The sequence below is a fragment of the Pipistrellus hanaki genome (assembly GCF_964339955.1).
Source record: "Pipistrellus hanaki genome assembly, chromosome: 2".
NCBI classification, from domain to species: Eukaryota; Metazoa; Chordata; class Mammalia; order Chiroptera; family Vespertilionidae; genus Pipistrellus; species Pipistrellus hanaki.
Window position 1 is genome coordinate 74228023 of NC_140504.1, and position 23238 is coordinate 74251260.

Consider the following 23238-nt stretch of genomic DNA (forward strand, 5'->3'; position numbering starts at 1 on the left):
GTGCTGTGGATAACAATTATGAAGAGGATTTATAATTCTGCCATTCAATTCCGCTGAGGATGGAGAAGAAATGGTGTTGACCTCACACCATTTTTTTTTTTTTTATCATGTAGCACCCGTTATTTTTAGCTCTCCTTCCCAGGCCTGAGAGCCAAGCATCTTACCGACTACTGCCTCTGTGTATTTTCCTTCCGGGGGAAGAGGGAAGTACTGATTTGGTGATAAATTGCTGCCATATCCCAGAAGAAAACCTTCCAGTTTTACATTAGGATTTGGACGCAGGAACTTCAAGAAGATAGAGTCACTTGTGGTGTTGATGTGGACTTTCAGGTTTGGCCTTTTACCTGAAGGTGGGAATAAAAAAAACAGGTAGCTGTTACTCATGAACATCCCAGCACAAGTTTGGAGCAAAGGTTAGTTGTTATCGGAAAGCATGTTATACACTTAGTTACTCAATATTATGACACACCCACAGGAATAGAGAAAATACAGGTAATTCTGAGGTCACAGAAAAACAGTTTTGTTTTTTTAACACATAAATTAGTCTAGAATACAAGGTAAATGATAGGGTTTAATATTTAGCCATGTTCCATTGAGCAGGTAGGTGGGATTTCAGGCTACTTTGGCTATCCACAATTCGTCAGAACCTCTGTTTTATACATGCTGTCTGGGAATGGTGACAAGACCTGTGGTTGGTAAATTAAATTACTGCACTGGGAGAACCCCAGCTTCCTCGGTGCTGCTCTTGTGTTGCACTTCACAGGACTTTGTAATTACAGAGTTGAAGAGAGAGGAAAATGGGAAGAGTTCAGCTTAAGGGTAACTGAGATGGTAGAATAGGGAATTCTGAAGGACAAATGTGAAGGAGAAAAATGCTTAGTTCTGGAACAGTGAGACAATTACATGGAGATGCCCAACAGTAAGTCAAATATCTTAGTTTGATACTCAGGAGTGGGCTATAGATCCAGCTGATATCATCCTATATAATAAAGAGGTAATATGAAAATTGACCATCATTCCAACACACAAGATGGCCACCCACATGTGGACACAAGATGGCCACCACAAGATGGCTGGCAGGGGAGGGCAGTTGAGAAGGACCAGGCCTGCAAGGGAGGGCAGTTGGGGGTGATCAGGCCTGCAGGGAAGGACAGTTGGGGGGACCAGCCTGCAGAGGAGGGCATTGGGAGGGACAAGGCCTGCAAGGGAGAGCAGTTGTAGGGGACCAGCCTCTAGGGGAGGACAGTTGGGGGGGGGAGGGCAGCCTGCAGGGGTTGGCAGTTGGGGTGACCAGGCCAGCAGGGGAGGGCAGTTGGGGGTGACTAGGCTGGCAGAGGAGTGGTTAGGTGGTGATCAGGCTAGTAGGCAGAAGCGGTTAGGGTCAATCAGGCAGGCAGGCAAGCAATTGGGGGCCAGCAGTCCTGGATTGTGAGAGGGGTCCCAGATTGGAGAGGGTGCAGGCTGAGCTGAGAGACACACACACCCTGACTCCATGTACGAATTTCGTGCACCAGGCCTCTAGTTCATTTATAAATGATCATTGGCTGAATTTTCTGAGAAAGATTATAGAGTGAGAAGAGCAAACTTAATTAAGTCATGAAGGCATTAAAATTTATATTTATTGATTTTAGAGGGATAGAGGGAGAGAAACATCAATTCTTGTATGTACCCTAACAGGGGATCAAACTAGCAACCTCAGCATATTGGAATGATGCTTTAACCCTGTGGTCGGCAAACTCATTAGTCAACAGAGCCAAATATCAACAGTACAATGATTGACATTTCTTTTGAGAGCTAAAACTTAAACTTATTCTAATGCCACTTTTTCAAAATAGACTCACCCAGGCCATGATATTTTGTGGAAGAGCCACGCCCAAGGGGCCAAAGAGCTGCATGTGGCTCACAAGCCACAGTTTACCAACCATAGGTCTAGGCATCCTAATACATTTCTAGAATCCAAAGATTTTCTGAATTCAAAAACATGTCTGGCTCAAAGTTTTAGATAAAAGATTGTGAACCTCAAATATCTTCTTCCTTTATTCCACAAGAAATTTCATGTTTCTAAAATATTGTACCTATTCAGAAAATTGCAATTACTAATTTAACATCTCACATTTCCTTCCTCATTAATAAAAGACTTGTATATATACCAGTCAGCACCTCTGAACAGCATGGGGCTTCCCAAAGTCATCATATTCCAGTCAAAATCAGCCCAGACCACCTCAATATAGCTACACAAAAGGATTCTATTAGGCCTTTGAAAAACTAAACACAGCCCCTTCTTGGATACCAGGTTGTGGAAATGAACCACTCTTTTACCTCAGCAGCCAATACTACTATTTCTAGATATGTGCATAGTACTTTGTACTTCCCAAGAATTTGATGTTCTTTCCATGAATTTCTTGCTTCTCAGATAGCTATTCTTATACTTGTAACAAAATTGAAACTCAGAGACATTGGGTTTCTAAAGTCTGAGGAAGACTTACCAAGTCCAGTTCACCTAGTCCAAACAGCTACATTAAAGATAGACATACCCCGTCACTCTGCAAGTCAGATCTCGGGCTCAAAACTGGGTCTCAGGTTCTCTCTAGGCTGGGCTTATTTTGTTTTTATTGAGACCTTTGTTACTACCCACTAGTGACTAGAGTAAGGAGTGGCCAGCCCCCAGACAATAAAACTTAAGTTGATGTTAACTTCTGATGTTTTGTCCTAACTTTATTAGATTTCGATGAAATGATTTACACTTCAGATACAACAGATTTTATCCAAGCTAACTTTTCTCATCTCAGTTGTGTGACAAAATTAACCCCAGAGTTACTCCATCCTGCTCACTAGATGGAGTAAATATAAGTCAAGCACATATTCTGTTACCTTAGAACATTATCAGGCCTCACAATAAATGAAAACACAGACGGCATGTTTCAGCACCTTGTAAGGAATCTTAGTGTGTTTGGGCTGCACACACATTTGACTAGGAGCCAAGAGTCACCGCATTATCACATTAGACCTTTGCTATAAATTTTGGCGCGATGTACCACATTCTTACTCCCCTTGGCCAGTGGACAGGACGGCTACACCAAGTGAGAAAAGGGCAGGCTGTAAACAGAATCACTGACCAACCGAAATGGGAGTGTTCTCATTTCCTTTGCACAGGAATTTTTATATCTCCAGTCTTTTTTCCCTTTTCCTAATAATCTATGTCAACAAATGCATCAATAGCCCTGGCTGGTTTGGCTGAGTAGATAGTCAGCCCTCGGACTGAAGGGTCCCAGGTTCGATTCTGGTCAAAGCAAATGCCAAGAGAGATACAAAGTAAAGAATGTAAACCTTTCAGGAAAGCAATACTGGTATGGCTGAGAAAAAAAAAAAACTGCATATTGGCAAAGTGGAATATTGGATCTATGACAATTATTTCTAATCCTCTCTTTGCAACACTCCAGGGAATCTCTAAATATTTCAAAGGGGGTTGTGAAATTCTTTAAGAAAAAAAGTCTTTCAAAACAAAATTACAATTAATCCTCTTTTACTTTTCAAAAGTAAATACATGCCCTGTGGCATTAAAAATAACAAGAGAGGAAGTGAGGTCAGAAAACCAGACAAAAGGTAGACCCTATAAGTTCATAGAATTCTCTGCATCAGACCAAGGAAGTGTGTTGCTGTTGCTGTGGGCACAGGTGCTAAGCAAACATTTCATGTTGAACCTAGAGTTCTGAGTGGCTGTGGTCAGTTTCAATGAAGCTCTGACCAAATGCACAGTACAAACACGTGGTACTTACACCAGTTCAACTCCTGCAGACATCCAGGCATGATGGGTGAGAAAGGAATTACCATTACAGCCCTTTCAGTAGGAGAAATTCTTTCATGTCTATATGTATTTGTAATACATATGTCAATTAAAGAACTTATAGCCATAATATTTAAAATAATGCTTACTATTCAGTAAGAGGACAAAACATTTAAGAAAAAAAGGGCAAGAGATTCAAATAGATTTTCCACTAGAGGAGATAACCAACAAACAAATGAAAATATACTCAAGGTCATCAGATGTTTTCTGTAAGAGGTCAAATAGTAAATATTATAGGCTTTTCAGGCTGGAGGCTTTCTACCTACCTTAACTACTCAACTCTGCCTAAACAACTCAACTATAGCACTAAAGCAGCTATAGACATTATGTAAACAAGTGAACGTGTCTGTGTTCCAATAAAACTATATTTACAAAAATAGGCAGCTTGACTTAGCTACCAGTTCATCGTTTACAAACTCTTGGTCAACACTACTAGTCTTTGGGGAAATGCAAGTTAAAATCATGATGCTATGCCACACACAATAAGAATAGCTAAATTAAAAAGACTGTCAAGTGTTAGACAAGATTTGGAACAAGTAGAGTCCTCATGCATTTTGAGAATGTTAACAGGTAGAGTCATGTGTGAAATTGCTGGGAAGTTACCAAGTAACCCATCAGGTTTATTCCCAGGTATTTACTCAGGAGATATAAAAACATAAGTCTATGCAAACATTCAAAACAGCACAAAACTCAAAACAACCCAAATGTCCATCAAGAGTTGAATGAATAAACAAAAATTATAACATCCATATAATAGAATATGACTCAGCAATAAAAGAGAACACTTTTTATTTATGTAATTCAACATGGGACATCATCATGAGCCACAACCTCACTCATCTCCTTCTGATAGAAGGTCATCCAAATATCTTGCCATTACAGTACTGGAGAAAGTAGTTTTAATAATGCCTGACATTATTATTTGCCATTCAACCAATGGCACATATATGAAATCAGCAAGTCCCTTCAAGCTTTATTATGTTCCAAGAACTGACAATTGTAAATTTCTAATCTATCCTATGTTTTTCAGAGTGAATTGAAAGCAGAAAACATTCCAGTGACTTATGGTCACAGCAGCTTGTTAAGGAGCTATCAAGATAAAACATCTCAAGTTCATGTATTAAGTAGGGCAGTTACTGTCTGACAACATATTCAAAGGTTTCCAAAATCATAGTTGATGGCTTAGATTGTGTTTAATTGACCTGTAATGCTAAGTTATACAAACCATACTTTTAACCTAGAACTTGGCAATAATTTAACATTCTCAGACAATCAAAAAGGGATCATGTAACATAGGGTTGGTGCTCAAATCTCTTCCTGTCCTGGTACTATGATCCAAGGAAAGATGTTAGGAGGAAAAAGAAAACCATATGGAGTTTCAGAAAATTTTCTGTGACAGCCACAGGGTGAAAGGAGTGGTCAAAGACAATTAGACAAGTATCTTCAGTGTTCCTGATCCTTAAACAGAAATGTGTGGCCTGTAATCTCTAGTATGACTTTGTCATACCAATAACACCATCTTGAAAGTCAGTGATACACTTGAAAATTTCCCATAGCAGAAAAAGCATTGCAATTGCAGTTAAATATTTGAAAGAGAATGAAAATTAAATGTTGCTATTAATTAAATTACATTAGGCATTATAAAAATGACTTCTACCAGTACTATCATGGCATGATGTTTAAATAAACCCTCAATAGGAAAAAGAGTCTGTGCACGGTGGTTATGGAGATGAGGAAAGCCATGACTCATTCTGCAGAAAAGATAGGTGGAAAGAATTAAATTGTTTTGGTAGTGGTGGTGGGTATATGCAGAATTGCAATTAAAAGTTCTCACAGAGTAATTACTAGATAAATCCTTTTTAAATTTCAGATTCTTATTCCAGCTTATTAATCAAAAACATCACAGATTATCTATTACTCTCTTGGGGGATGAAGTTTTACTGAGGCCCAAAAGAAGATCTCTGAGAGCTTGCAAAGAACTAGTGTGCAGCAAACATGGAGCAGCTCGACAGCATGCCTTCCGGGAACACAGCTGTCACTATTGTTTAAGTTGCACAGTGCAGATATCTAAATGTCACTAGTCAAACCATCTTTTATCTATGGCTCTACATAGCAGCCACATTCACAAAGACCAAGCAAAAATAATTGCTAACTTTTAAGATTGGATGATTTGATATGATAATCAAACTGAAAATCTCTTGTCTCTTCCCATAGCCCTGATGCTCCCATTCACTCACTTCAGGACTTTGACTTCTATCTCCTTGCCTTCCAATTCTGCTGTCACAGGTAATGAGGAATATGGGTGGTAGGAGGTCTGATGTAAGGAGGATAGGAATTTGCAACAAAACTTTGGGCATTGTTATCCCTACTTTACAAATAAAATTACTTCACCAAATATATACAACTCATAGGATGAATCAAGGATTAAATCAGAACAATAAAAGAAAAGAAATTCTAGGCATTTGGGTAATGATGAATTAAGAGTCCACAATGCAATATACTGATAATCTATTATAGAATTATATACTTATACCTGAAATATATATAATCTTGTTGTCCAATGGCCCCCAGTAAATCTAATGAAATTAAAAATATATACCCACACACAAAAAAAGAGCATACTGCTTTAGAGGTGAACAGAAGGCATTCCTGCTTGTGTTTTTAAATCTAAAAACATAAAAAAATATTCTGAGTAAACTAATGTAAATATATACAAAGCAAGATTTCAATAAATTTAAAGAAAAATTGCAATTTCTTTATAAAAAGTACAGAAAAAAATTGTGTAAAAGTACCATAAGACACATGAGCCAGGGAATGGGGTCCTTTAAATAAACTCAGGTCTTGACTTTACACAACATGACCAGCGACAGCAAGAAGCTCCACCTACAGTCCTAGCACACACAGAGCAGCATGTTCCCTCTTCAGGGCCTTGGGGCCGGTCTGCCAGCTCGAGTACACGTTCCCACATGTAGCATGTGCTTAGAGTCCAGGAAATAAAAGCCATAGCTCACTTGGAGAGCTCCTCTCCTAAAGCCGCACCCGGACAACTCCCAGGGAGCCATGACCTCAGGAGTCAACTGAGTTTTCATTAGGACATTCTAGTCACCAAATACCCAGAGTACATTTGCTGTTGAATTTAGAAAGAAATGCTATTTTGCCAAAAACCTGAGGGAAAAAATGTTTTCTCCCTAATGGGGCACTTTATATGTTTGCCCAACTGTTTGAATAAGTGAGTTCCATTTCCACTAAAACCACCAGTTTCCACCTCAGTCAGAATTCCCAGTGCCCTGACTCCTCGGGCCAACACTTCCCTGGCTGGTGACTTCGGATGACTGCAGAGACTGCCTGGACCTGGCAATGTTGACATTTCAACATCACATGGCAAGAGCAGTAACCGCATTACCTACTCCGTGACCCCACCACAGCCAAGCAGGAAAATTACTTTTCATAGACTACCTTCTATGTCAACAGCTTCTGATTTTTAAGGATAAATCTCATCTTGAGACATACACAGCTGTCACTTACACACATCCCCTGGATCTAATTCTTCTCAAATTATTCTTTAAAGTCAGGAGCATGCTGGGCTTTTTTGTAGGTGGGGAGTGGGGAGGATGAGAGGGCAACCACAAGTAGTCAATGACCACAGCAAAAGGAGTGATGGCAGTAGGTATGCCTTGTGGAAGCAGAGAAAGCCTCCTTGAGAGAGTTCTTAACAGTGCCCAGTCAGAGTGTCAGCATCAACTGGGGACGCTGTACTTACACATCCTCAGACTCCACTCCAAGCCTCTTGAATCAGAAATCTGGGATGGGGGCAGCAATTTGTATTTTAACAAGCTGTTTGGGAAAGTCTGATGTATACTCAAGTTTGAGTACCATTACTCTGTGTAAACACACTGCATCAAAAAATAAAATCATTGGGCCAATATCTTTTAAAAGGAGATTTACAGATATGCAATGCAATATAGAGAAAAAAAGGACTTTTCCTATAATACTGTTAGATTTCCTACCATGACCATTTTATATTTATTTTGATCTGCGAATAAACTCTGTGAATTAGTTTTCTAGAATTACAATGTCTGGAGACACACAAAATAAAATGTTATAAATGTCCGGAAAATTCCTCTGACTTCAAGCATCAGTTGTATGTCTTTAGCTCTAACCAAACTTTTTAGAGATTTAGATGAGTTAACATTTTATTATAAAAAGTTTCAAACCTACAGATGCGTTGAAAGGATTTTGCACTGCATATCCATGGAGCTACCACCAAGAGTCCATGTCTTATCACATATTGATTCATCTCTCTATCCCTCTATCCACCCATCAATTCATCTTATTTTTTAAAATAAATTTCAAAGTAAGTTACACTTCAGTATTCTTTACTCCCAAATACTTCAGCATGCATATCATTAGAATTCAATATTTATTTTTCTATTGAATTAAATTGTTTTCTAAAGAATTTAAGATAAATTTACATATAATGAAATATATAATCTTAAATATATAATCTTAACTATACGTAACTTATTTTTTCTAAATGTCATGTATCTGTGAACCCAAAACTCTATTAAAATTTAGAAAATTATCATCAATCTAGAACGTTTCCTCATGCTCCTTCTCAGTTCATTCCCACGCCATCCTCCTAGAAACAATTATTCTGATTTTTACTAGATTAGTTTTGCCTGTTCTAGACTTCAGTTAAATAGAATCATACAATATGTACTCTTTTATGTAAGGCTTCTTGCACTGAACATAACGTTTTGGAGATGTATAATTTTGTTACATGAATAGGTAGTTTTTTGTTGTTATTTTTACTGCATAGTATTCAGATAATTATTATTAAAAGCAACATTTTTACATCTTCCAGTGTCTTCACAAAATACAAATCTGTCTTGATTTACTAATTTTTTAGGATGCTGATTAAACTTTAATAAAATTTTCTATGAATACAAGGGAGAATCTATGTATATTCCACGTATTTATTTACATTATGCTATTTACCAGGCAAACAAAACTATAAACTCTTCTATTTATAATAAATGCTTAATCATAAGACTTTAACAAATGTTTCATAGTAAATGAAGACAAAAATAGTAAATGCAGGCAAAACTATTTAATGGTTTCATCTTCACTGGAAGGATTAAGACATTGATACTCAAGTATCTGCTACCTTTCCCTCTCACGCCCAGCTAATAGAATGCCAGGCATAAGAGAGCCTCTTTTAACAGTGAAATGTGATCTTGACTTTCCTATCTCAGCATGATTTACACTAAGAAGAAAGTGGATAAGTTTAAACGTGTCATAAGAAAATAAAATTGCTTATCCTGACAATCTTACAATAATCTGGTATCAAAAAACTGTCATTCTGATTAATAGTACTCTATTTGGTCAATTTCCCTAAAGGCTCTTTTGTTTTCTTCTCTCATAACTCCAAATTGGGTGCCTGGTAAATTCCATCAACCAAGTAATAGTCAAATGTAGTCAAAATTCTTCTTTATATGTTGAAGCAGAAAATGCACAATTTTCACTTGCACCAGCAGAAATCTTGCACATGCAAGTTTAAATATTCCCATTGTGAAAACGTTGCTGCAGGGAACAAATTGGAAAGACTCTTGATGAAAATAAAAATAGTGCTATCTTGTAAAAATCTGTTCATCATTAATAATACTTTGTTAAATAAATCTGGCTTTTATTTATTTACTTATTTTGCAAAGTCTCACAAATGAAAACATGAATGGAGCTGAAATTATGGTTTTATCCACCATAACTGTTTAGACCAGTGGTCGGCAAACTGTGGTTCTCGAGCCACATGCAGCTCTTTGGCCTCTTGAGTGTGGCTTTTCCACAAAATACCACAGCCTGGGCAAGTCTATTTTGAAGAAGTGGCATTAGAAGAAGTTTAACTTTAAAAAATTTGGCTTTCAAATGAAATTTCAATCGTTGTACTGTTGATATTTGGCTCTGTTGAATAATGAGTTTGCCGACCACTGGTTTAGACATTTGGAATCTTCATGAATTATTTATAATTTGTTCAGTTAATAAGTAACCAGTGCTGATGTATACAGCTGCTTATTTTGAGCTTTCACAGCATCAAAAAAGTCCCAGAGGAGTCCTAGCAGGTGTGGCTCAGTTGGTCGAGTGTCCTTCCATTCACTAAACATTTCTGGTTTCATTCCAGGTCAGAGTTAGGTCCCCAGGGGTCCAATCTGGGTGCGTGTAGGAGGCAACTGATTGATGTTTCTCTCTTTCTCTCTGCTTCTCTCAAATCAATAAAAACACTTTTTTTTAAAAGCCCTAGAGAAAAATTAAACCACCATGAGAGTGTGATTGCATGGCCTCAGGTACCAAAGCAGACAGGGCCACTTGCTAATAACCCCATAGTGGGGCATCCCATTTTAATATGTTGTGGGAGCAACAGAAGGGGTTTGGGCATCAACTTTGCCTTTTACTGAGTTTGGCCTAGGTCACCTGTCCTCTCTGAGGTTCATTGTCCTCCTCTGTGGAATGAATTGTAGAATCTCAAATACATTCTCAATCTTAAGGCTATCTCTAACACCTCATCTAGACAGAATAATATCTTCCTATAAAAAATGCAAGAAAATAAATCAGAAAGAAAATTTGTTTCTAGAAACACTAGCCTAATAATTTCCAGATAACATTTGCTTTTCACAGAAATCTAAACTTACACCTCAAATGTGAAAAAGAAAACACAAATTTTCATAGGGTTGTGGAAAAAATGTGACTGTCACATATAATTGTTAACAGCTTTCCTGAGGTATAATCACACAGCATAAAATTCACCCACTGTAAGTATACAATTCAATAATTTTTAGAAACTTTCTAGAATTTACTAAATCCATTAAATTCTAGTTTGAGAACATTTTCATCACTCTAAAAACACTCCCCTGGGTCAATCCCTGCTCCCACCCTTAGTGTTAGGTAACTATTAGTCTGCTTCCTGTTTTGCTCTTAGTTTGATAAAAATTAACTCATACAACACAAGTGAACTCCCACGGGATGGACTGTGGGAGGTTGGCTGTGGGAATATACTGACCACCAGAGGGCAGCTCCTGCATTTATTGTTTTCCCCTAGTGGTCCGTGCATGTCATAGCAACCAGTTGACTGGTCATTCAGTTGTTTGGTGATTCAGGTGCTTAGGCTTTTATATATAGAGATAGATAAATACTTAGGTTAAAAATATGGTAACTTCATGTTTAACTTTCTAAGAAATCATCAAACTTTTCAATTTTTATATTAATATTTAAGATTACAACTATTACTCTTGCTTGAGGACAACACCAAATTGTGATCATCCAGAAAATGAGCTATCCTGTTTGGTCACTATCATTAAATATACATTATATAATAAAATTTATAACTTTCAACCCTTAGATTTCTATCTTTAGTCATTAATGAAGACAAGACCACTTATCTTGTTATAAGAATCATTTAAAGTAACTCCAATTTATTCAGAATGCAAGAAATAAGCTTTCTGCCAATGATTATGATATGGGATAAATTACTAAGTTGTCTTCTCAATCTCTAGTCATTTCAGTTTTTAAAATATTTTAGCCTATAATAATTATGTTAATATTCACTCACCAGAGAATTAGCTGGTTCTGGAAATATTAACTTTATTATTACTTACTAGAGGCCTGATGCTTGAAATTCAAGCACTGCAGGGGCGGGGCCCAGTCCAGCGTGCACCCTCTCGCAGTCCAGGAGCCCTCACTCCTTACTGCCCACCTGCTCGCTGCTCCTTACTGCTTGGCTCACTGCTCCTTAGTGCTGTCATGGAGGCAGGTCAGGCTCCCACCACCACCACTGCACTCGCCAGCTGTGAGCTCGACTTCTAGCTGAATGATGCTGCCCCCATGGGAGTGCACTGACCACCAGGGGCAGCTCCTGCATTGTGCGTCTGCCCCCTGGTGGTCAGTGTGCATCATAGCTACTAGACATTCTGGTCATTCTGCCCTAATGGTTGCTTAGGCTTTTATTATATAGACGAGAGGCCCAGTGCACAAAATTCATGCACAAGATGGGGGGATCCCTCAGCTGGGCCTGAACCCTCTTGAAGTCTGGGACCCCTCAGGAGATGTCCGACTGCCAGTTTAGAATCAGGCCTAAACCGGCAGTCAGACATCCCTCTCTCAATCCAGGACTGTTGGCCCCTAACTGCTCACCTGCCTGCCTTACCTCCCCTAACCACTCTGCCTGACTCCTTGATCACCCCTAATTAATTGCTGGGGGGCAGTCGGCCAGGCTGAGGGACCATGGTCATTCTGGCCTCTAATCATTCTGGTTGTTCTGCCGTTTCAGTTGCTGGGCTTTTATTAAGTAAAATACCTAATATTAAAGAGAAATTTAATGTAAACTTTGACCTTGTGAACCAAATGCCTTAGTTGGGTTCATCTGAATATGTAACTAAATAATGACAGGATTTATTGCTATTTTGGTTATGTTTTTCACTGTTTCTTTTTCAATGAATTAAAATTCAAACATGGCTTAAAACATTTTGAATGCCTAAAATGTTTTTAATATTAATAAAATATTGAAATTCATGATCATGCACATATCTCATATATAATTTACTTCTCTGATGGTTGTAATTACTGTAGCATTTGAACTTTTCTAGGAAAAGAAAGCCAAAATGGGTTATCACTGCCTATTGGTATGACATTATTAAAATTTCCCAGTGTACCTAGTAGATGTGATTCAAGCTTAAGACCAGGTCCTTAAAGTGAAATTTTAAAAACATTTATTAAATGTTAGCAAAATATAACTAAATATAAACTATTTGGGGGGAAATGTCTTCTTGTCTTAAAATTAAAAAAAATAAAAAGGAAGTATTCCTCATAACTCTTTTTTAACGTAACAAAGTTAGCTTTCTTTTCTTTTTCTTGTATTTAGAACTTAGAATCTGTGATGATTTGCCCCCAATCCATTCCAAAGTCTAAAGTAGAAAATGAATAAACAAGATTGCCTTTTGAGTGTTCCAAGTACTATTCATGGGAAATTGTCCCTTAGACACTGAAAATGTGAGTATTCAATTTCTACTGGTCATACCACTCCCCAATCAATTCAAGCTGTGAGGGAAGCAGAGGAAGAGGGGCCAGAAGAGATAACAAGGAACCAAAGTCAGTTAAGGTTGAGATGTAAACTGTTGGGTAACAGAAGCTATCATAAAGTTGAGGGGGGGAAAAAGATAAAGTATATAGGACAAGGCAACTATTGGTAGCAGGAAATAGACACAGGAACTACAAGAGTAAAAATGTGAGGTTCCATTGTTGGGGTGCCCAGACCTTCCATAGCACCACAGCTGCTGTGATCTGAGGATGGGTAGGAATTAGTCAGCCAAAGTGTCCATGTGCATATGGGGTGAGGAGAGGGCAGAAACAGCGTTCCCAGGAGGCTGGAATAGCATGAGCACAGGGCTGAGGGAAGTCTCTCAGAGCACCCTGAAGAAGGTCGGTGTGGCTGGGATGGGATGGGGCAAGGGGTGAGCAAGGAGGCTTCAGAAGTCGATGGGGCCCCCATAGACCACATTGAACGATCTGTTAAAAGCAAACCTAAACTATTTCCCCCTGCCAGCCACACACACACACACACACACACACACACACACACATGCACACACACGCACACACACTTATGAGAAATAAATATAAAATTTAAATCTTCTACAGTTATAAAGTATGTCCACATGGTAGGAATCTTGCCTCATGTGCCCTCAGCAACAACAGCTCAAGTAAAATGCTCAGAGCCAAGAAATTTTTTTTTTTTGGTAGAAAAAAAATGCTTTCTTTAAATAAACAAACATCAAAAATATTTCACAAATAGACTACAGTTGAAATGGAATTCAAACAGTACAGGTCCTCATGCAAACACCATGTGCTATTAAAATCAATTGTTATTATAACAAAATCAGCCAGCTTTTTTTTTTGTGTGTGTGAACAAAGCATATAAAGGCTTATTTTTCTCTAAAAAATCAATTATTGATTCCATTCTTTAGCCAAAAGTAAAGATAAAGTAAAAAAAAAAAAAATTGGCTGTCATTGACTCTACTAGTAAGGACAGCCTGAGAAGTATGCTACGTATATTTTATAATCTGTCTTCCCCAAATTACTCCTTTATCACCCGGTTTAGCCCAGGCTGGTAGCACAATTCCTATTCCTCTTTTATTTCCCTTTCCACTCCACCCCAATAATAATCCATGCACTGACTTTTTAACCTCAAAAGTATGCAAATAATACACATTTATTTTAATAAAAAATGTAAGAGTTATAAGAGATAAAATTTGTTTTTAAAGTAACCTATTATTTAATATGCAGAGAGGTCTTCTGAAAATTTTTTATATGTCCTGTTACATATTTTTCCTAATGTATATGCTATCTTACAAAAATAGGATGATATTTTAAGTACTATTTTATAACCTGTTCTTTTTATCCTTATCACTCAGTGAATTAGCTTTATAATTGAATTTATTTAGGTGCCATTTGGTATTCATTTTAGAGATGAGGACTTGGTCTTATAAAGTTTGTATCATTAGTTTGACCTAGTTTTTCATCACACTTGAGACCTGTTCTATTGAGTCCATATGGCAATTGTATAAACTCGCTGAATTGTTTGTGAGATGATTGTGCATATTTTGGCTCTGAGGGTGCTAATGTTTCTATGTCTCGAGATTCTTTGCCTGGTCTTCTAAGAAGCAGTGCTTAGGAAGGGAGGACTGCATGATGGGAACAGCCAGGGTTGGAGCCAGAAAACCTGTGTTCAAGTCCCCAGTGACATGATAATTAACTCAATAGCTGAATGTCACATTCCCCTATAAAATATGATTAATCACACACAGCTATCTTCTCAGAGATACTGGTAGAATTAAGTGGAATAGTTGATGAGAAGCAGTTCTAAACTGTGCTATTCAGCGATAGTTGTTATTGATGCAACCTTATTCATGGTGTGTGTTTCAATTTAGGTGTACTTTGAATTTTTAGAGTTCCTTGCATTCCAACCAAATATTCCATATATATATATATATATATATATATATATATATATATATAACCTCTATGTGATCATAAGTTACACAGGAACATTGACCTTGGCAACAGAAAAGATATTCAATACATATTTTCCAAATGAATGAGCAAACACATACATCATTTTACTTAAATGGGAAATATTGTACCTGCTCAAAATTAATGCTAAAATAAACAAATGAATCTCCTCAAAGAAAATGTTATTATATTAGAAGATAAAGACATGTGAGCGTTATTACTCAGTACATTCAATAAATTCTACATAGAAGAGTAAGCTGCAGCTGAGGTGATTCAGAGGAGCAGTAAGTATTAGAAATGGGTGGGTCAGGAATGGTGTCATAGAAGAAGGAGCCTCTGAGCTGGGTCTTGAATGGTAAGAAGGACTTGTCCAGAGGACGGCAAGAAGGGATTGCAGACTGAGGAAAAGTGAAGGTGAGTGTCTGGGGATTGGTGTCTGTGATAATCCATTCTACAAGGCATTGAGTAAGGCATATTCAATCAATATATCCTGCTGCTCAAAACAGTCTTTCCATCCACTCTCTAATTTAAAATTAGTATCAGATCATAAGCATCTGATGCCATTTCATATTGTTCCCACACAGAAATCATTCCTCTGAGCGAGGAGTTATTTCTAAGGGGTCCAAACATAAACTAATACATATACTTAATTTCTGCAGTGTCCACCTACCCCAGGCATCGCACAGCAGTCATTCACAGAAATGTGATGTCCAGTTTCAAGGAGCTGGGTCAGTGCAGCCGCAGGCCATGACACTAAATCCAGCATACTTAACTCCACCCACTGAGGATGAAGAGATGCACCCCAGTCCACTCTAATGAGCAATGATGGACTAATTCTTAAATTTACCAACATTTCCCATACTAGCATTAAAACAACTTTAATGGTTTTAATGATTCTAGAACTATCTGAGACTAGTGTACAGATTGGAGAAGTCCATGTTTTAGACATTTGTTTTAAGTGCCCATCTTCATAACTTTTCTATAGCATTTAACACATTTGACCACCTTTATGCATGTGCTTTGACATTTGGACCCATGAATGCATACCCTCACTCACCCACACCCCTTTGGTTTGACTCTGGAACACAATTGTATTTACAAGATCATCATATTTTAAGAACACTTCTTTCCCTTACGTTCCTTCCTCTTCTGGCCCTCAGAACGTGGTAGTTCACTTAGGTTCAGTCTTTTGCTCCCAGGGAATTCCTTTACAGTTGAGTCTTCAATAATAACTTAGCTTCTAACTACCAATTAACTTTGCTTTCTCTGAAACCTGTACCTCTATTTCTGAATACTCATTCAGCTTTGCTTCTCCAGACTTCGTGAGCCTCTGACACTGTCATCAATGACACACAAACCCAACCATCGCAATCTTCCTCAAAAACCTTTCTTTTTCTTCTCTGCCTTTCTTATTTCCCTTCTTATGACATAGGCCTAGGCACCTGAGTCACCCTTGCAGATTCATGGTTCATACCTTGCTATAAAACACATCAAACAGCAAATTCCAAATGCAAAGACGCCTATGACTTTGCTTCACTGTCGCCCTGGGCTTTGAGTGGTGGTTCTCTTCTGAAAAGCTAAATTTGAGGAAAAAGTGACTTCCCTTGTCTTCTTTTTTCCTATTTGCCCACTTTGATGGAGGTCATTTCAGATCCCACTAATTCTGTTATAAAACTGAAGAGTCTCTAAATGACAAACCACACATAGATTGTGGTTTGATACATTCTAAATTACATAAAAGAGATTGTAAATGAACCACTTTCCCAGACATTCCAATTTTACCCTCTTTCCTAGCTTTTTCAATAAAACCACTGCTTATTATTTCTAATTCACTCCATTTGTATACTATTGAATAACATCTTAATTCTTCCTGTTGGTATTCTGGTCTCTGAAGGGAAGAAGCAATTTTGTCTCTGGTCTACAAATAAATCCCTTAAATTCTGGTCAAAACTGCCACTCTTCCAATTCAATTCATCTTTAAAGAGTGAACAGAGTGTTATTTCAGACACTGGTGCTATAAAGACAACACCATCTCAACCGTGACTTCTCAGTTTTCTCCTATATGCAGGCTAGATAAACTTTTGTTTCTGTAAAATCCCACTTAGTTCCTCTGAGCTGTTACTTGCTCTTAACTTTTACCCTTCTCTCTTTTTCATTTCTAACTTCTGAAACCTTATCCTGCATCCTCTTGATGCATCTTTGATTTGTTTTTACTCTTCATATATAATTCTTCCCAAACCCTATGTGGGATGACCTCATTTCTTTTTGTGGATGGGACCATGGATCTTCTGGGCTTGATAGTACCCATAGACTTATCCTGAAAAGACTGGTAATCATACCCATTATTACAATAATCAAATTCATCACCTCTCCAATCTATCCTTCTTAATATTTGTATGTAACTATGCTTTATGTTACCTCTCCCTCCTTCTAAATCTAGCACTAAAATAGATGACCCCTCAATGCTCTTGGCATAAAGGTCAAAATAAAGCTATCCTTATAGATGAAAGAGAAAAGAAACTATCACACAATAATGTTGCAGGCCCAGGTAAAATAATATGTACGCAAAAATGGGTAAGGCACTTCCAACCATTGTACCTCTGAAATGAAGGCTACAGGTGTCTAAGTGTTAACTCTAATGCATGATAAGGGCTATATCCAGAGAGCATTTACAAGGAAAGAAAATGGATTTTCTGAGGTAAGGAAGAAAATATTTTTAGGAACACTTCTCTGAGGAAGTAATACTATTTTTGCCTTTGAGAAAATGACCAGACAGTTGGAGATACTATTTATACAAAGTAATGTTTGACATTTATTGAATTCAGAGGGATTAGAGATTTCTGTCCAGGGAAAGATTCATGGAGAAGTTGGAACTTCAGCTGAACCTTGAAAGTAAAAGCCAAATGAAAAGCAGAACTTGGAAGAGCATTTCAGGTGGAAAATGGTAGAAGCAGAAACCCATATTGAACTACACTTTGGTTACAATGGAAGGATCATATTCATAGGTCCTTGGAATCTCAGAGTTGCAAGGGACTTGAAAGTAATCATGTCAGTTCTTTCTAGTAATGACACTAGACAGATACACTGGAGCCAGATTAGCTTTTAGAATAAACTTAGAACCCTTCACCCTCCTAAACACTAATTCCTCTAATAATGGCCCAACTACAGCAATCCTAGGTACTGCATTTCTGTTTTTCATCAGAATATTTTCTTCTCAAATATGGCATTTAGGAATATACATGAGATATTTGCCTTTTAGAAATAATTCAGTGGTATTTGAAAGACTTATTGTTATTTGTTAATGGGGCATAATAAACCAAAACTTGGAATCAGCAATACAAACAGGAAGCATTAACTTTGGGCCAAAAAGGCAACAACTCTGATTTTTTGGCAAAATTATAAAGTCTGAAGAGGGCTGGGAATTATGAAATATTGGAATTACCCTTTGAATAGAATTTCACTGGTTAGCCATTAGTCACGGAATCCCTTCTAATCAATTTAAGAATTCTTTTCATTTGCACCCCTAACTTCCCTCATGACATTTATTTTAGAATGGCCATTCCCTGGGAGTCTTTATTTGTATTCCTTTCCTCTGTCCTTCACTATTATAATTTAAATATTAGTTACTCAATGAAATAAGTAAAATGGCAATAAACTGACTGTGATAAGCAATTACAAATATTTTTACAGTATTGTTAGCCACTCCTTTTAGAAATACATGGTATGAGACAAAACAAGGTGCAGCGAGTCCCACAGACCTTTACATTACACATGGATAGTCTTAGGAGATAACCTGCCCTAGATAACCTTAGCACAAAAATGTTGTCTGTGTAGGGGCCAATAGTAATCTGCATTAGTATTCAAGGGATAGAGAACCCTTTTTCTCTGCAGTCCTGGACCCCAATTAAAATGCCAGATAAATTAGCATATAAATCCACAAAACACAAAGGCACACATGGAAATGCCCACAGCCAGCTTTTATTTTTATCAGAAATGGCATGTTTCCACCAATCCCAGGACAAAGGTAAAATGTGTTTGTCATTCATTTGTTAACTTGGGTTTTTTGTTTACAGAATCATACAGCTTGGCTAGCAAGAGACTAGGCAGGGAAACCAGGGCATGTCTTCCTCATAAACTCGGCAAGAGCTTTTCCTAGCCGCAGGGAGCAATCAACACACGTGTCATCAGACAGAGGGGAATGGTGATTTGGAGGCTGACATTCCCTGCTATGTATTTCTAGCTCAAAGAGCTTGCTGTCTGCCCAAGAAACACACACACACACACACACACACACACACACAAAAAAAAAAAAGTTCTGTCCGAGAAAGAAACAAGTCCTATTCCTGACACAAGTCCAAGCACCACACTCAGGGCATATCAGAGAAATGTCACAGCAGCATCATCGGAGTGGGCAGGACATAGGGCTGTCCCTAGAGAATCCCATCCCTGAAGATGAATAATTTTTTTAAATGAAGATGAATTTGTCATGAATGACTGTGCTGATTTAGTTTTTCTTCACAACATGTTCACTGTGTGGCCTCTCCCCAACCCTCCATAAATGATATTAGAAAATTTCCATTACAGTTAGTAACTTATTGGGAACCATACTAGATATATGATCTGTGTATTTCTGTTCTTCATAAGATTTTAAGTGAGACAATGCTCTGCTTAAATCTTCCATTGTTTTTGATAATTTAAAAAATATTTCCACTTCACAGATATCTTTTAATTATAAGCATGTAATATCAATAACAACAATATTAAGTGATAGAGGTACCATTATAAACCTAGTTATAAATAACAGAAAAGGAGCAAAGGGAAGGCCAAAAAGCATGGGCATGTCATTTGTGCAGCTTTACCAGGAAGCTGCAGTTTAACACTCCCCAGGAAGCCAACAGTCTATTCCCTACCAATGGCCGGGGGAAGGGACTGAACAGGGTGGAGAACAGACGCATGCCCAGTAAAGTCTGGGGGACAGAGAAGGCACTTGTCTGTCAGTCACACGTGGGAACAGGTCATTGGCTAGAGTAGGCATGGCTGCTGTACGTGTGGGAAGATTTGGGATATTTAATACCCTAAACAAAGGTGTTCACTCTCTGGCCTTTGCATCTGTGCTCTCTTGTGTTCCTGATTGCTTTTGGCTCTTGGCTTGTAGGGCTCTCGTAGTCCTGCATTTGCCCACATGGCTTGGAGCTATGTGGACCCCACCCAATGGACTAGTGAACTACAACTAGCCTGATGCTACACACTGGACCCAGCTCTACCACGAAACAGAAACTTTGGATGCTGGTTTTGCTTTTAGCTCCTCTAAAATCCCAGCTGCCCATCTACCAGGACTGAATTAAGGGAAAAGGGATTTTGGAAACCCAAGAATGTAATTCCACACAAATAAAAATCACTCATCTTCCATGGGAGTCTCAGAAAATTCTTTTTCTTGAGATATTGCAAAGACTCCACTTTCTATATCAAAAGGGATAACACACTTTCACTGATAGCAATAGTATTGACAATACTTTACATATGGAAGAATCTTTTGCATCTATTGACAAACCTGTAGGAATGATAGGTTTTTTTCAAATTATGATAGAAGTTCAATTATTTATTCATTCACTCATTCATTCATTCACTTCACAAATATTTATTAAGCATCTAGATATGCCAAGTTCTCTTCTATGAGCTAACAATATGCCTGTGAATAAAAACAAAAATCCATGTTTTCATTGAGCTTACATTCTAATGAGAAGAGATAGACAAATAATAAGACACATGGTATGTCAGATGATGGGGCAGATACCACTGCTGTTTCTTGATATTTGATTGCCTTCTTAGACCTTAAGAAAGGCAATTAGAAAGGCAAGCAGGGATACAGAATAGGGACCTGGATAAATAGGTCTGAAGTTGAGGGGTGTGGTCAGGGCTGGAGATAGAAATGTTCAGCTTGTTAGTAGTTAGATGATATTTAAAGTCATTAAACTAGATGAAATCACCAGGGGAGGAGAAGGGAGGAAGAAGAGATCCAAGGACTCAGTCCTGGGACACTCCAATTTAAGAGATTGGTGAGATGAGGATGAGTCTGCAAAGGAGACTGAGGGTCAGCCAGTGAAAAATGAGAACTAGACACATGAGGAAGTGGAAACCCAGAGATGTTAAATTATTTGTCAGGGGAGAATCAGACTTCAACTGTGATCAGAGCTCCACTGCTCACAGTTTAGTTCATGTGCAGGAAGACTGTGCTGGGACTCGGTATAACTGCATATTACTTTTCTCTGGAATAGCTCATAAAAATTGGTCCAATTGAGAAACATGTGGCTACAAACAATAAATTGACTAAGAAATAAAACAGAACAGAGGAGAGTGTATATGAGTGAGAGAAAGAAGCAAAGCAATAGTTTGAACAAGCATTTTCTTTGCAGTCTCACTCCATTAGAGAAAATGTACTTTGAGGATATACTTTACAGCAGTGCTCTTATCCAGGATAATTTTACCATCTGAAAAATATACTCTCATGCACTATTTTGGGAAAACTAATGAAAAGAATATGCATAGCAATAGTTTTTTAAAAAAGGAATATAGTATAAAAGTGTTCCAAAACTTTTTTAAAACATCAAACTTCTGATTGCTACATCCATGTATATTAGGATGTAGAAAGGTGGAAAAAAATATCACTCCCACCCTATAATAATAAAAAAGAGCACCCAAACAATCTTCAAATTTGCTGGCTTTTAAAAAAATTATTCATAACTGAGATCGTAGGGAAACCTGGAATCTAAGAAAAGACAAGCACATCCAAGGAAAGATGTCAGTGGATATCATGGGAGCTAGTAGGAATTTGGTTGGAAATTATAATGAATTTCTCTTTGCCTAGTGTGGAATATCATGAGAATATAGAATGCCTGGGAACTTCAGATACAGGAGAATCTGCACCCACTTGATGGTTTTTCTACATAAAACTCATTGTTACTTAATGGAAAGATTGGAAGCAGCAAGTTATGAGAAAGCCTCCTTTGTGTTTCAAGACTGGGGAAAGAGCAGCCACTGTGGAAAGTCATGAAGTACCACCCAGATCCTCCTTTCCTATCTTTCCTAATCCCATAGGAGACACAACATGCCCTAGAGCACAGTTGAAGAGCCACCTGGAGCTGGGAGAAGGGACTAGAAAAACATATTTTCCCCTGGGAGAAGGGCAGGAATACCTCCTAAACCCAGACCCTTAGAGAGGGAGTCAGGATCACTGAGAACACTCCTGAGACCCAGGAAAGGGTACCTTCCTAAGGCTGAGTCTGGATCAGAACAACAGAGGAAACAATCCCCAAGTCCCCTAGCAACAGGCTAACAAGCACTGAATAACAACTAATAGCAGTTTAATGCTAAGGCAGCATCAAGAGCATGGAGAGAACCTCTGAGGTGCAGGCTCAAAGAGAAGACACTGAGACATACCCTCTGATCAAAGCTCTGGCCACAGGTAATGCCAGAGGAATTTGAATCCTGTAACATAATGAGGTAACTATGGCAAACAACAAATCTAGTTCAACCCATGACCTGATTGTCTTAACCTAAAGGCTTAACAAAAGAAAATGTATACTAATTTTCCAGCATAAAACTATTTTCCTCTGCCTCTTTTGTCTTACAAAGATGCTAAGTTTAAAACAAACAAAAAATGAGATGTACAAAGAAAGAAAAAAAATGTCAAAAGACAAAGCAATCTACAGAAACAGACTTTTATGACACAGATGTTAGAACTATCTGATAGAAAATTTATAACTATCATAAATATGCTTAAGACTAGTAGAAAATGTGGATAGTATGTATGATTGGATGATAATTTCAGAAGAGAGAAGAAAAGTGTAATAATGAATCATATTGAGGTGTCATAAATGAAAAACATTGTAATAAACAAATAAAAGTAGTGACACTTAAAAAAGGAGAGCATTTAAGAGGGACAATATGAACCAGTTCAACATGCATATGATTAGAAAATCAGAAGAGAAAGAGAACTGAACAGAAAAAATAGCTAAAGAGAGAAATAGTTGAAATTTTTCTAAATCAATGATGGGTATCAACCTGCAAATCTAAGAAGCTTAAAAACCATCAAAAGAATAAATATAAACAAAAAAATAGCTACACATTTTATTTTCAAATTGTTGAAAACAAAAGATCACAATTTAAGGCAATCAAGCGAAAGGATCTTACACACTGAAGAACAAAGGTATATAAAGTGCTAAAATAACTTTTCAAACATAATTGGGTTATGGAATTTAAAGTTGAGAGATTCTCATAGATTAGCAATGTGAGCCCAATCTAATCAATGACTCCTTAAAACCAGAGAGCTTTCTCTGGCT

General features: G+C 37.7%; 1 protein-coding gene across 36 annotated transcripts in view; it reads right to left on the reverse strand.

The window, feature by feature from the left end:
* Window positions 1–23238, reverse strand: part of ABI3BP (ABI family member 3 binding protein) — a 237401-nt gene that overhangs the window by 178841 nt on the left and 35322 nt on the right. For all 36 annotated transcript variants that reach the window (XM_084875404.1, XM_084875411.1, XM_084875410.1 and 33 more), the window contains exon 2: window positions 165–344. In XM_084875404.1, coding sequence (XP_084731530.1) covers window positions 165–344 — 180 coding nt within the window. The remainder of the gene's footprint in view (window positions 1–164; window positions 345–23238) is intronic.